This window comes from Globicephala melas, chromosome 10, assembly GCF_963455315.2.
Source record: "Globicephala melas chromosome 10, mGloMel1.2, whole genome shotgun sequence".
Classification (NCBI taxonomy): Eukaryota; Metazoa; Chordata; class Mammalia; order Artiodactyla; family Delphinidae; genus Globicephala; species Globicephala melas.
The window spans coordinates 58,768,109-58,781,235 of record NC_083323.1 but is presented as its reverse complement, the minus strand read 5'-3'; the positions used below and the strand labels follow the sequence as shown (position 1 = coordinate 58,781,235).

At 57.3% G+C, this 13,127-nt stretch overlaps 1 protein-coding gene across 11 annotated transcripts in view; it reads right to left on the bottom strand.

Annotated features, from left to right (window-relative positions):
• ITGA7 (integrin subunit alpha 7) overlaps positions 1 to 13,127 on the bottom strand; it is a 31,874-nt gene that overhangs the window by 13,438 nt on the left and 5,309 nt on the right. For 2 of the 11 annotated variants that reach the window (XM_060306853.1, XM_060306854.1), the window contains 13 exons: positions 6,480 to 6,607; positions 6,301 to 6,380; positions 4,949 to 5,204; positions 4,326 to 4,457; positions 3,480 to 3,590; positions 2,874 to 3,081; positions 2,571 to 2,764; positions 2,106 to 2,194; positions 1,854 to 1,981; positions 1,626 to 1,721; positions 1,418 to 1,479; positions 1,126 to 1,295; positions 555 to 704 (listed from right to left, as the gene is read on the bottom strand). In XM_060306853.1, the coding sequence (XP_060162836.1) occupies positions 555 to 704; positions 1,126 to 1,295; positions 1,418 to 1,479; positions 1,626 to 1,721; positions 1,854 to 1,981; positions 2,106 to 2,194; positions 2,571 to 2,764; positions 2,874 to 3,081; positions 3,480 to 3,590; positions 4,326 to 4,457; positions 4,949 to 5,204; positions 6,301 to 6,380; positions 6,480 to 6,607 (1,804 nt within the window). The other 9 variants (XM_060306851.1, XM_060306852.1, XM_060306855.1 and 6 more) reach the window with 9 other exon arrangements.

Genomic DNA, 13,127 nt, shown 5'->3' with positions numbered 1-13,127 from the left:
CTGAGTTCAACCCGCAGATCTGCTGCTTCCTAGCTGTGTGACACCCAGCTGGTCACCTAACCGCTCTGAGCTGTGTCCTCATCAGTAAAATGATGGGAGTATTACGATGCCGTGGTAGAGAGCAGCAGGCTAGTCCACAGCGAGGCCGCATTTCCTTGGCCTTTCTTGCATGTAACTAAGTCCCAGACTTAGAACGTGAAGAGAAGTAAAGAGCATCACTTCCGGACTGGCCGTAAGACCCATACAAGGAAGTCCCCGCCCCCCTCCAACTGATGGGATAGAGGTGACCTAAGGACCTTGGAGGCCACATTTGAACATGGCAGACCCCCAGCACCCTGGGCCCCTGAATGACCGCCTGTCCCCTCTGACTAGGAGCGCGTGATAATTTGGGCCATTTTACATCTGTGGCCCACCTGTTACAGCATCTAGAGATATGAGGAACAACTGGGGTAGCATGAAAGAATTTTGCAAGCTATGAATGTCACTGGCGAGGGATTCACGATCCCTGTCCCTCCCAGCTTCTTTTCCTGGGCTAAACCAGAACGCATGCTCACCTCTGTCCGCTGGGTGCTGGGCTGGTGGGCATTGAGGATGGGGGCCACGGGGGGCAGCCCCTGGGCAGGAGCCTGTCGCCGGAGCCGAGGGGTCTGGAGACTATAGGACAGAGTCACCACGATGGCCCGAAGCTTGTCTTTGACATTCTCCTGGGGAAGGGAAAAGATAGACGTGAATGCAAGAACAACCCCCAGACCCCAGCCCTGCCCAAAGCCCCAGCCAGACCTAGGACAGATCCTGGAAAGAGGCTCAGGGAGACGAAGGAGAGAGGTGGAGAACTGGGCTAGCGGGGGGAGAGCAACTGGGGTGGAGAAGGGAGGACAGCCAGGATTTAGGGCTTCGGGGACCAGACGAGAAGACGGAACCTGCCGTGGCCATCTCCAGGGCGTATAGAACTTGACAGGAGATGCAAGAAAACGGCAGGTAAAAGAGAGGCCCGAAAGGGAGCCTTCCCAAAAGTCGAGATCTTAGACTGAGGTGTGAGTGTGTTTGGGAAGAAGATGAGAGGAAGCCGGGAAAAGAGACGATGCGATGACAATGACCCTCAGAGGCCAAGGGGTCAGCGTCCACCTGGAGCTGAAGCATAGTGTCTCCACAGACTCGGTCATGCTGGTGTTTCAGCCACACGGTGCCCGAGGCCTGGTGCTTGGGGTCATCCGGGCCACGGCTCAGGAAGGTTACACGGGGCACCTGTCCCCGGAGCCTCCGGTCCGTGTCCCCATCTAACGTGTACTCCAGGGCTGTGGCAGGTGGGAGAGGAGGGGCCGGTGAGCTGCAGAGCAGCTCCAATGGGCCCTTCTCTGCACCCCGGAGTGACCCCCCCTGACACCCAACGGGGTGAGCGTGGAGGGGCCTCACTCACCCACAGCGGGGCTGTAGCTGCTGGGCGATGCAATGTAGCTGAAACAGACCCTGAGGTCCATGCTGCGGGGACGAAGACAAGGCTGACAGGCCCGAGCCACACCCCAACCCTGCCCACTCCTGCCCCAGCCCCAGCCCCAAACTGGGTAGACAGGGGAGAACTGGACCCTGGAGGCTCCCCTCCACCCTCCCCTCGGACCCCGCCTCACCAGACCGAGTGGCCACTGGCGCAGTTGGGCTGTTCTAGGTCGATGCTTCTTGGAAGAATAGAGACCTCGTGGGAGACGTGGAGGACAGGCCTGGCCCTGGGGAAGGGGGAGTCCAGGGCACAGGAGACATGAGAACATGAGGCTGGGAAAGAGGGGAGGCGGCAGATCTGGCACTGCAGAGCGGCTGGGCCTTGGGGAGGGGGAGGCCAGCAGAGGAGGACGGCTCACCTGAAGAGCACGGCAGTGTCGGCCAGGGAGCCCACCAGCAGGTCCGGGTAGCGGTTCCCATCCACATCCAGGCCGCCCGACAGAGAGTAGCCAAAGCTCTTTATGCCCACAGCCTCGCCCTCCAGCACCTGGGGGACCAGACCATCAGCCTCCCCACCCATCACACCCCAGCCTCTGCCTCCCCCTCCCTCTGCTGCTGTGCCCCCTGGGTCCCCCAGACACCCATTCCCTCATCCCCACCACTCCCCTCACCTGGGAAGGTTTGACGACAAGCCCCAGGCTGCTCCCGTGGTAGATAAAGACTTTCCCATCCCCGTCGAAGGGAGCCCCTACAGCAAGGTCTGCAGGAGTGGGAGGAAGGCAATCAGACCCGGGGGCTGAGGGTGGGAGGCCTGAGGTCCAGGCCCCTACTTTCCCTCAGTCACTCAGTTCCATACCCTGTGTTTTCTATTTTATTGAGAGGCTACTAAGTCCTGGGCACCTTACACATGTCATTTTTAATCCTTTCAGCTACTCTCTGCAGGCATCACTAGCTCAGAAAGGGTCCTTGCCCAAGGTCACAAAGCCGGTAAATGGTAAAGCTCAGGCAGGAGCCCAGGTTGCTCCTCTCCCTGAGCCCTCAGAAGACCTTCCCCTTGACCTCAGAGGCACTTCTGCACCCCTGCCCCTCCCCCCTCCCTCCCCCCCTTCCCCAGCCTTCCCTGTCCCCAGTCACACCTGGGAAGCCATCTTGGTTGAGGTCCCCCAGGACAGCCAGACTGATCCCAAACATGGAGTCAGGAGAGCCGCAGAGCCGGAGAGGGGAGACCCCAGCCCAGTGACCCCCCTGGTTCATGTACACATACACGGCACCCCCCAGTTCTTCTTGGCGCTCAAAGAAGTAGGGGGCACCCACTACCAGATCTGTCCAGCTATGGAGAGAGAGAGACAGCCAGTGGAGTCAGGAGGAGAGGCCAGAGGCCCCTCACCCCTCCTAGACCCAGCCGCCCCCAGGCTCCCCCCGCCTCAGCCCACTCTCACCCGTCATTGTTAAGGTCAGCCACCGCCAGCGAGTAGCCAAAGCCAGAGGTCAGGCGCTCCCCAGACAGCATAACTTCAGGCACCAGGCGACTGGCGCTGTCTTTGCGCAGAATGACCACAGCACCCTTGTGGTTGGCACGGGGGGCCCCTGCCACAAAGCTCAGCTCCTCTGCTCGCACCAGACTCTTCCCCGAGTCGATGGAGAAACCTGGATGGGGGCGACTCACCAGTGAACTGTCCCCACCAGACTCCCAGCCAGGGTAGGTCACAGCTCCTCCCACCCTGCCCCTCCCTAACAGGGAGAGGTGCCCTCTGTGGCATCACCACCACAGCTGGACCACTCCTCTTCCCCTCCAGAGGCCCGGAAGCCCTCCCCACCCAGAGGCTAAGGTCTGGCACGAGAAGCGCGATGAGGTCGGCCTCAGGGACTGGGGAGGAAGGAGAAAGGCAATGGCTGAGAAGGCCAGGCCGCTGGGCTGGGGGCTGAGGCACCGGCAGGAGCTGGGCCAGGGCGCCCCCATATGATTCCCTGGAACTGCTCTCCTCTCTGCACACCCAGGAGACCCCCATCCCATCCAATGCACCTTCTTTGCCCCCTACGCCCACCATCCTGGCAGGAAGAGGAAGACTTCACACGGACGGGAGAGGAAGAAACGGGGGGAGATGGGGAGGAGTTTGATTCACGCAAGCTTCTCCCAGGCCTCGTTTCCTCCTCTTCTGCAGAAGGATGCGGATGAGAAAGGAGAGGGACTTACCAACACAGCTGGACCTTTCTCCGCACATGCCCACCATCCATCCCTCAGAGAAAGTCCCCCAGAGGCCTAGCCTCCTTCCTTCCTAGTACAGCCTCAGCCCATCTGGATCTTCCTCCATGGAGATCCCCGTTCACAGCCCCGAGGCTTCACCCCTGGGGCCTCTTCTCCTTGGGCCTGGTTACTGCGCTCAGCTCTTGTCTGTAACCTGGGCCCAGTGGGTGTTTCTCTGGGTGCGTGTTGGGGGGCAGGGCAGGAGAGGTGGGGAGGCCAGGCCAAGCCCCCAGGGCCCAGGAGGACGTGGAGGGGCGCTTACAAACCTAAGTAGCTATTCAGGGCCAAGTCTCCGGCTGGTCCTGGGAGCCGGTCAGCAGGGTCCAAAGTTTTATACACCAGCTGGTCAGGGTCTGAGCTATCAATGTTGGTCACAAAGAGCAACCCTGCGGGGGGCGGGGCAGGGAAGACACCAGGGGAGGGACATCCAGAGGAGGGGCCACAGAGTGGAGAGACAGAGGCAGACAGAAAGAGGAAGAAGTGGAGAAAGAATACGAGAGAGACAAACAGACCAGAGAGATAAGAATCAGAGACAGAGACAGAGTGAGGGACAGAGACAGAGACGGAAGGATGGGAGCATGGAGAGAGAGGACAAGAGAGAGAAGCAGAGGGTTAGAGTGGCTCCGGGCCGGGGAGGGGTCCCTACCAAAGTAGCTGTTGGCAGGGACGGGGATGAGGCGGGGGTCCTGCTCCTTCTCACCCCCCGCCTCGTAGGGCCCGTCGTCCAGATGTGCCAGGTCCGCTGAGCCCTGCACACAGAGCTCCACCCTGGCCGTGCCTGCAAGGACAGACCTGTTAGTGCCCAGGGCAGGGAGCACGGAGCACCCGCAGGCCGGGCGCTAGTTAGACAGGCACCCAGGGAAGCCCCTCCTCGCCTTTCCAGCCCTATCTCCACCCCCTCCCGGCCCAAGCTGCCTGGGGTCCCCCAGACTTGGCATCACACTCACCGAGTGTCAGCCCGGCCAGCGGCAGCGTGCGGAGATGGGAATGGGAGTGATGAGGTGTGGGCTGGTGTGTTGGAGCATGCGGGCCCCGGCTGGGCATGTGGGAGCTCATGCCAGCATGTTGCGGAACTCTCGGCCATGCGGAGGAGAGGCGATGGCCCCGTTCGTGTGCGTGCTGGCATGGCTGTGGTGAGAAGCGTGGCAGGGCCCCAGGGCTCCACGGCAGTGAACATGTGGGCGTGCTTGGCCACATGCTGCCCCCAACCCCCTCTCTGAGGTACTGGATATTTTGGTTCCCTTCTCCCCTCCCCAGGGAGTCACTCACCCTTCCAGTTATAGGTTCCTGGGGCCCCAAAGAGGAGGTAGTGGCTGTCGGGGGAGAAGGCAGCAGCCGTGCCCTGCTGGCAGAACCCAAATTGCTCGTGGCCCTGGGGACGTCCCTCACAGAACTTCCACTCCCCGCCATCCAGCTCATCGCGGACGGCCAGATCCTGGCTTAGCACAAAGCAGCGACCAATCACGTCCCTCGTCTCCAGTGTCTGGTCCACACGCTGCCGCGCCTCGTATCGGTGCGCACAGGTCTGTGGGAGAAAAGGAGAGGGGGTCATTCCACTGTGAGGGCCAGGACCCTGCTCGAGCCACACTGCCCGTGTGCAGACATTTGGCAGACACTGATTCACTTGCACACGGGTGCACGCACGCAGGTGCGTACAGGCGCGCACACACACACAGACACATCTGCCAGCATCACTCGGGCACCGCCCCCCAGCCCAGTGTAAGGCAGGTATATATATAATCCCCTGCCCTATCCTCTCTGCACCCACTTCTTCACCCTGGTAGGAAGAAACCCTGTTGTACATTCTGCCCGGGCACCCACAGCACAACTAAGCCAGCACCCAGAACTCGTGTCTCCTCGATCCCTCCAGATGGGACTACCCCCAACATGCCCAGCTTGGTACTGCCTCTGAACCTTTCTAAGCACCGCCACCTTGTCTGCAAAGAACTCCCTCCCTTCTCCACTCTCCAAGTGTTGCTTATTCTGGAAATCCTGGCTCAAATCACCCCACCTGCAGGAGTCTTTGCTCTCCACTCCTCCCTTGAACTTGTATAGACTGGGGACCATACCACTCACTTAGCATTAACCATATTCTGCCCCATAGGGACTTATTGTTTGTGCACGTTAGTGATAACACAGAGAGAGAGAATGAGAATCTCTGGAACTATGCAGGAGGCTAGCTGAGAACCAGGCTTTTCCCTGAGTTTACACGTCCTCTCTCAGTAACTAGCACAATGCCTGATGTATAAAAGGTTCTCAGTAAGTTTGACAAATCAGTGCATGGATGAACGGTTAGATATTTTTAAATTTATAAGGACAGGGACCATGTCTTACACCTTTTTGTATCTCTCTGAGGTCCTCAGAAGCGGACCATCATACCATATTGCCAACCTGAGTTCTGTAAGCACATCTGTGCATATGCACACACCATACACACACACACACACACACACACACACACCCCACCCTTGCATAAGTCACAAGAAGTGGTACTCATTGCAATTATATTACCGTTACAGAGTCAAACTGTTTCTCCTTCTTTTTAAAAATTAATTTTCATGACCTTTTTCAATAAAAATAGTAAATATTAAAAGTCAACAAAAAAAAGATATGGTACTCACAACAATCTTGCCCCCAGGTCCCTGGCTCCGAACACTGACTCCCAACCACTGGTTCTCCTTACTCTCCTTCTGCACGTCAGCTGGAGGCGGGACACTGGGAATTAGGGGAGGAAAGAGGAAGCCAAGTCCTCCCCTCCCCTCCTCCTGTGCCCCCCACACCACCCCCACAGGGCCCTCACCTCCCCGGTCGATGTCCACTCTGTAGCAGTCAGTCTCTTCCAGGCTCAGGGGGCAAGCGAAGAGGCCTCCAGTGCGATTCGCCTGCTGCCCAGGCAGGGCCAGGGCCTGGGGAGCGCCCACCAGCAGCCTGCACGGTGGGGCAGCGGCAGGAGTTGGTGGCCACCTCCCCAGAGCTGCCCAGGCCCAACTCCTTGGTACCAGGCAGAGTGTTGAACGACTAAGGCAAAGGGCCAAAAGCCAGTTTTCCCATGTCCTGATACGGGCAAATTAACACACTTGGCCGTGCAATCATCACATTACGCATGCACATACCATCTGGATGAAGAACCACATACATAGTAGATACACACACACACACACACACACACACACACACACACACACACACGCCACCCAAGCAGCCTGGCCAGCACTGCTGGTTTGAAAGAACCGCCTGTTCCCAGCACCTGTTTCTGACCAGCCCTTCCTACCCCCCACTCCCTGGCCCCATCCCCAAGCTCTGCCCTCCTCCCCAACCACAGTTCAGTTGAAACCTTCCAAGAAATGCCAAAAATGCTGGGAGCAAAAGTGACAGCACCATGAGGTGGACCAGGGACCAGCCTTGGGGGGCCAAGCAAGAGACGAGATATGGGTCCGCCTCCCTCACCCTCTCCTCGGGGATCTGTCAAAGACCCACTGCCCAGCAACCGTGCCAGCCCAGGATTCTATCAGTCACGCTGGCTGGCATGGAGGTAGGGGCAAGTTTCTCTTTCTGTCTCCAATCCTAGCCCCATTCTCCCCATACATCCTGAATCCCCTGCCCCATCCTTCCTTCTGCTCCCCCTGTCCATGATTTTCCCCATTCCTCCCCCCGCCCCACCCCGGCCCAGCCTGCTCTCCTACCTCCCCCTCAGACGCTTTCCCAGCTACAACTTTCTTGGCAGGACAATTTTCCATGATCACAGCCAAGGCTTCTTCCCCAGGGGAGGACTGTGCTGGCAATGGAGGTTGCCTGGGTCCCCTGGGGAGGACCCCCAGGCCAGGAGTGAAGGAGAGAGAGAGGTGAGGTGATTGGCACCCAGCTGGCTACAAGGATCTTCTCTTCGCAGAAGGAGACTCGAAAGCGTCAGCAAGACAAACCTCGAGGCCTCTCTCCCCCGCTCTTTTCCTCCATCGCCCTCGCTGGGGCGCAAGGCCCAAAACTCTGTGGGGCAATACTGCAGACAGGCATCTGTGGGGCACTGTGCCAGTTCTGATGGGGCACAGAGCCATTCTCCCTTCCCACAGCTCCTCCTCGTCTCTTAGCAGCTGTCACCCCGTGTCAGAGCCAATGTCACGAGAGAGGGGGATGGGGAGTGTCAGGGAAGAGAGCATACACTGGGCATTCGTTAACAACTATTTATTGAGAACCTACCATCTGCCAAGCCCTGTGTCAGGCACTGGTGATACAAGGAAGTAATATTTATTCAGCACCTACTATAGGTCAGGCCCTAGGCTAGATGCCAGGGATATGAGGAACTAACGTTTATGACTCTCTACTAGGTGCCGGGCACCAGGCTAGGCATGTTACCTGCATTATCTCATTTAACCTGCACAACAATCCTATGTGAGGATTCTTTGCTTCTCTTTCAGATGAGGAAACCCACTCAGAGACATTAGTTGGATGCTGGAATTCAAACCCACACATGCCTAATTCCAATATCCATGCCTTTTCCACCCAATGACTGGCCACCTTCCGAAAAGGAAGACAGGGATGAGGAGAGGAGGGTACCCAAGCAGAAAAAGAAGCTAGGTGGCATGGCCAACCTTCAGACACGTCCATGGTGCTCCCACCTCCAAAAACAGAGATGGGGAGCCCTTGGAGGACTGGGGCTGCCTCATTCATCTTTGCATTTGCCCCCTAGGAGGCGCCCATATGGAGGACACCTGGACCCACACATTATGCGGGCTCACAGAGACACGCAGTGTCTCAGCTGGTCAGCGCAGAACTAAGCACCAGGAGAAGCTAACGGTCGTGTTTAATGCTCACATCTCCCCTGGAGGTCATGAGTAGGGAGTAGAGAGGAGGGGAGGGGTCCATATGGAGGAAAGAAGCTGAGTGCATAGCTATGACCAGACCATCCCACCTGGAACAAGAGTTCCCACACACAGCCTCTCCAGTCCCTCCACCTCTGCCCCAGCCACACACTCCCTCCTGGCTTCATCCCATGGTCCCCAGCCACCCCAGGCCTCTGGACAGAACAGTATCCACAGATACAGCCACTGCAGAGAGAAAGGCAGCTAGGAGCCAAGGACTCCCTGGGAGCCTGGCTAAGTGGAGGTGAAGGAGTAGCCCAGTACCTCTGCACTTCGCAATTCCCCGTTCACTCCAGGCCCCAACCCAAGTCCAGCCCACTCTGACTCTCTCAATCTGGGTGGCCCTCTGGGGAGGGTGCTTGGCCTGAAAGGTTGGCTCAGCCCGGGGGGTGCTCCAGCCAAGCCTTTGGATCCAGGCTCGCTGGAAGGCACTAAAGCTACGCTCCAGCTCTGTGGATCACCATACAAGAAAAAAGGTACCAACACTTTCATAGCACCCACTGTGGGCCTCGCACTATTCTCAGCGTCTTACATGTGTTAACAACTCTTTCAATGCTCACAACAACTCTATATGGTAGTACACTTGATGGTATGACGGTTGATGGAAATAAATGAGGCTGAAACCACAGAGCAAAGAAGGTTACACTTCAAAGTCTCATCCGGGGCTAGATTGAAGGACATCAAACTTGGTGATGTCTTTCGATCAGCGAGTGCTGGGGAAGGTGACCTGCAACCCCAAAGCCAGGGACTTAGCGAGGTATCTGGCCTCTCACAGGCCACCAGACAGCAGAGCGCCCCCTGCTGGGACAAGAGCAGGGTGAGGCGGTCAGGCCCCTCTGAGAAGGCCCCCAGTTTGGCTCAGGGGCCACCATCAGAGACGAGGGGGAAATGACAAGAGACCAAGCTATTAAAAATAACCTAGAATTTGCCTGGAAATAGCTCAGAGAGCTCAGCATGTCCTAAAAAGGCCTCCAGTCCTAGAACTCTAGCACATGGGGGGAGGGGGGAGGGAGGGAGACAGAGATGAGGGAGGAAGCAGATAGAAGGCTGAAGAAGAGATGAAGTCGGTAGCTTTCCATTGCTCCCAAAGTTTGGGGGACTGCTTGACCCTGCTCCCTGATGACAGGGATAATGGAAGAAGAATCAGAGCGAGCCCCTCCTCCCTGAGCAGGGGAGAGAAATGAGCTCTTGTCCCTACGCTCTGCCCCCAGGCCAATAGCAGTGGGGAGAAGATAGTCCCAGTGGACAGCACTGATCCCATTAATGGACACTTAGTGTGGCTTAGGCACTGGCCTAGGAGAGAAAAGTCCCCAGGCAGGAAGGGGTGGGCCGCTTTCTTCCCCTTCCTGCCTCTCTTTTTAAAATCGTATAAGGAGCTGGGGCCAATAGTACAGGAAGCATGACAGTCACAGGCCCCATAAGTGTGTCTTTCTCCTACGGGTCCCGAACTGATTAGAAAATAACCAGAATTGTCCTCTGCCCCTCACTTTCCCTGCCCCTCCCCACTGCTGAGATTCCTGGAGCTGGAAATTTCCTGAGGAGGAGGAAGGGGAACAGCCTGGCCGGCATCCTTCCTGGATCTCTCTCACTGCTGCTGCTGCTGCTACAACTTTGGAGGCTCTGTTTTCTGCCACCCTCTATCACCAAACCACATAGTTCAGACTGCCAGACCCTCCCAGGTCCTCTCCCAGCCTTCCTGTGGTCCTGAGCCACAGAAGCGGCAGCCCAGTGTCCTGATGCTCTCTTTCCATCCCATGGCAATGGCCTGGCAGGAAGTTATTTCTGGAGTCTACCCTCCATCCCTTCATGGCACCTTCAGCATCTCTGTCCTTTCCCTCTCCTCCTGACCTAAGCAGAGGCCAAATGCTCAATCTCCCTCCCTGAGGGAGTTCAGCCCCCGGAAGGAGGGGAGCCACAAGCCCTGGGACTGGAGCAAGAATGCAAGTTGGGGTGAAAGGTGAAAGGAGACAGCTCCCAGCCAAGACAAGGACCTTGTTCTCCAACTTATCCCCAAAGCAAGATGCTGGGTCTCAGACCCAAGACAGGCAAGGCTCCAGGCTGGGGTGTGGGTTATCTGTAGACAGCCTGAGTCTTGATGGGGTTGGAAGATTGAGAGATGGGGCGGGCCGGGGGGGCACCTGTGGCTCGGGCACGGGGATTCTGCGCGGGTGTGGTGACTCACCAGCTTTGGGGTCCGGGCTGCAACTGCCGATGCAGAGCCACAGAGAAGCCGAAGAGGCTCCCTGGCTCGCCCTCCTTGCGCAGGGCGCCCATCACGTCCAGATTGAAGGCGACAGCCCCTGGGAAGAGCAGTCCGGCAAGCAGGGAGCCAAGAAGGTAACAAATGCCAGGGGCCCCCCATGGATCGCGGCCCGGAGTCCCTGCCATGGGGCGACCCCCGCGCGCGCTCCGGGAGAGCGCAAGGAAATCCGCTCGCGCCCCGAGTCCCAGGTCTCCCGAGGCGGGTCTCTGGTCTCCGAGTCTCGCTGGTCCTTCAGGGGGTCTCGCAGTCTTCCGCCTCGCCACCCCTCTCCCGCCGCTCCGCCGCCCCAGCACCAGCCAGGACAACTGCAGCGGCCGCAACCTCTGGTCCACTCCGGCTCCCGCCTCCTCTCCCACGGGTGCCGCCCCGGCCCCGCCCTCGCCCCGCCCCTCGGCCCCGCTGCAGGTGGAGGCCGCCGGAGTCGCAGAGGGATGCCCAGGAGGGTGGCTCCGGGTGGGAACCCTCCCAGCCCCACCCCACCTCGGGCGCCGCCCCCGCCAGCGCTCTCCCTTTCCCCCGACTCCTGCCCTAGCCCGCAAGCGGTGGAGGCGGCGTCTGGGAACGGGGAGGGAGTGAGAAATACGGATAGAAAGGCGCCGAAAAAGAGGAGCGGCGGGGGGCGGGACGGGTAAGAGATGGGAAGTGGATGAGGCTCAAGGGCAGTCTGGGAAGAGAGAAATGCAGAGAGAAAGATGCAGATGAGTCCGGAGTGGTCCCTTAATGTTACCTTCTCCTCATGGACACACAGAGCACCTCTCCTGCTGTTTGAATCAGACCATTTCCCACCCCATCCCATCCCACCTCTCAGAGTCCGGCCTTGGCGACGGCTCTGCTAGACACATACATCGTCAGCGTTCAGAGAAGCAGAGGAAAAGAGAGGCGAGAAGAAAGAAAAACTCAGCAGGCCTGGGGAGGGGAACAAAGGAGGCAGGTAGAAAGAAAACTGAAAGAGAAAAGAGATTGAGAAAGAAGGGTAAGAGTTTGATCAACAAGGACGGAATGAAGGGAGAAAACAAGGAAAAGACTGAGGGTGATATAGGAAGAGGAAATTAAGCTGGGGGGAAAGCATGGACTGTCAAAGAAGGCCAAAAATGTGAGAGATTGGCCCCAAGAGGGAGAGAGATGGGAAAGATGTCTCTGGCTTCCAGATCCTTCCCAGAACCGTACATTTCCTACCCTCCAAAGGGGAAGGGATTGGAGGGGACAGGGTCCTGCGCTGGCCCAGGCAGGATCGGGGTGGGGCTTCCCAGGGATGTGCACAGGGACTTGCCCCTCTGCCTCTCCCTTCCCCCCAGGCTGAGACAAAGGCAAAGGGGGGGAGGACATTTTCCAACTGTGCTATTTATAACTCTAATCCAGAAATGGGGCCAAGAAGAGAGATAGGAAATAATTTGACACAACTGGAACCTCACTTGCTGCCACATCCCGTTCCTGGTTCACTTTCTTACTGGGTGTTGGTCTTGGGTATACCCATCTTTCCATTTTTCTCCCTTCTCTCTCTCACCCTCTGGTTTTGTCTCATCCCCAGCTCTGTCTTTATCCCCCTTCTTGTCTCTGTCACTTGGAATCTTTCTAGACTATTTCTCAATGTCTCTAGTATTTCCTTTGCCCCCCAAACACTATCATATCCTTAAGACTCTCTGTTCTCCCTCCCTGTCTTCAAAGCTCCAATATGTGTTCTCCCTAATTCCTTTTCCCATGTTCCCTTTGCCTCTCTTACTTCTTTTTCCAGGATTATACTTAAATTTTTTTTTTAATTTTTTAAATAGGCTCTCACTCTGCTGCCCAGTGGGACAATCCTTGCCCTGTGTAAGTTTCTACACATTTGAAAGTTTGGGCTTCCATTTTTGCAACACTACACTTGTGGCCATCCCCTCCAGGGGACCAGCACACCTCTAAACAGGTGCTGTCCAGGTAATTCAGCAGGCTGGCCCCTAGATCCTACTTTTATCATCCCCCAGGTATGCGCTCTCCATTCCTTTTCTATCTCAGAGCCCAGACGATGGAGAAGAGCTGCTAGGAGAATGCAGAGGAGTAAAATCAGGAGAGAACCCAGACTCCTGACTCTCAGCCCAAACATCCGACCGGGGTCAAAATGCCTTCAGAGCCCCAGCTGCCTCTCTCTCTGCACCTGCAATCCTTGCCTCCCTGCATCTCTATTCCACTGGCTCCTGCTAAATCCGAGACTGAAATCAGACGCCAAGAATCTGCTTCTGACCTCCTCTGCCCAAATATTTGAGAAGTCACCTCACCCGCCACAGGAGGAAGGAGCAGGAAAGAAGAGAGAGAGACAGGCCACCCAAAATTAGCCTGGCTATAAATAGCCGAG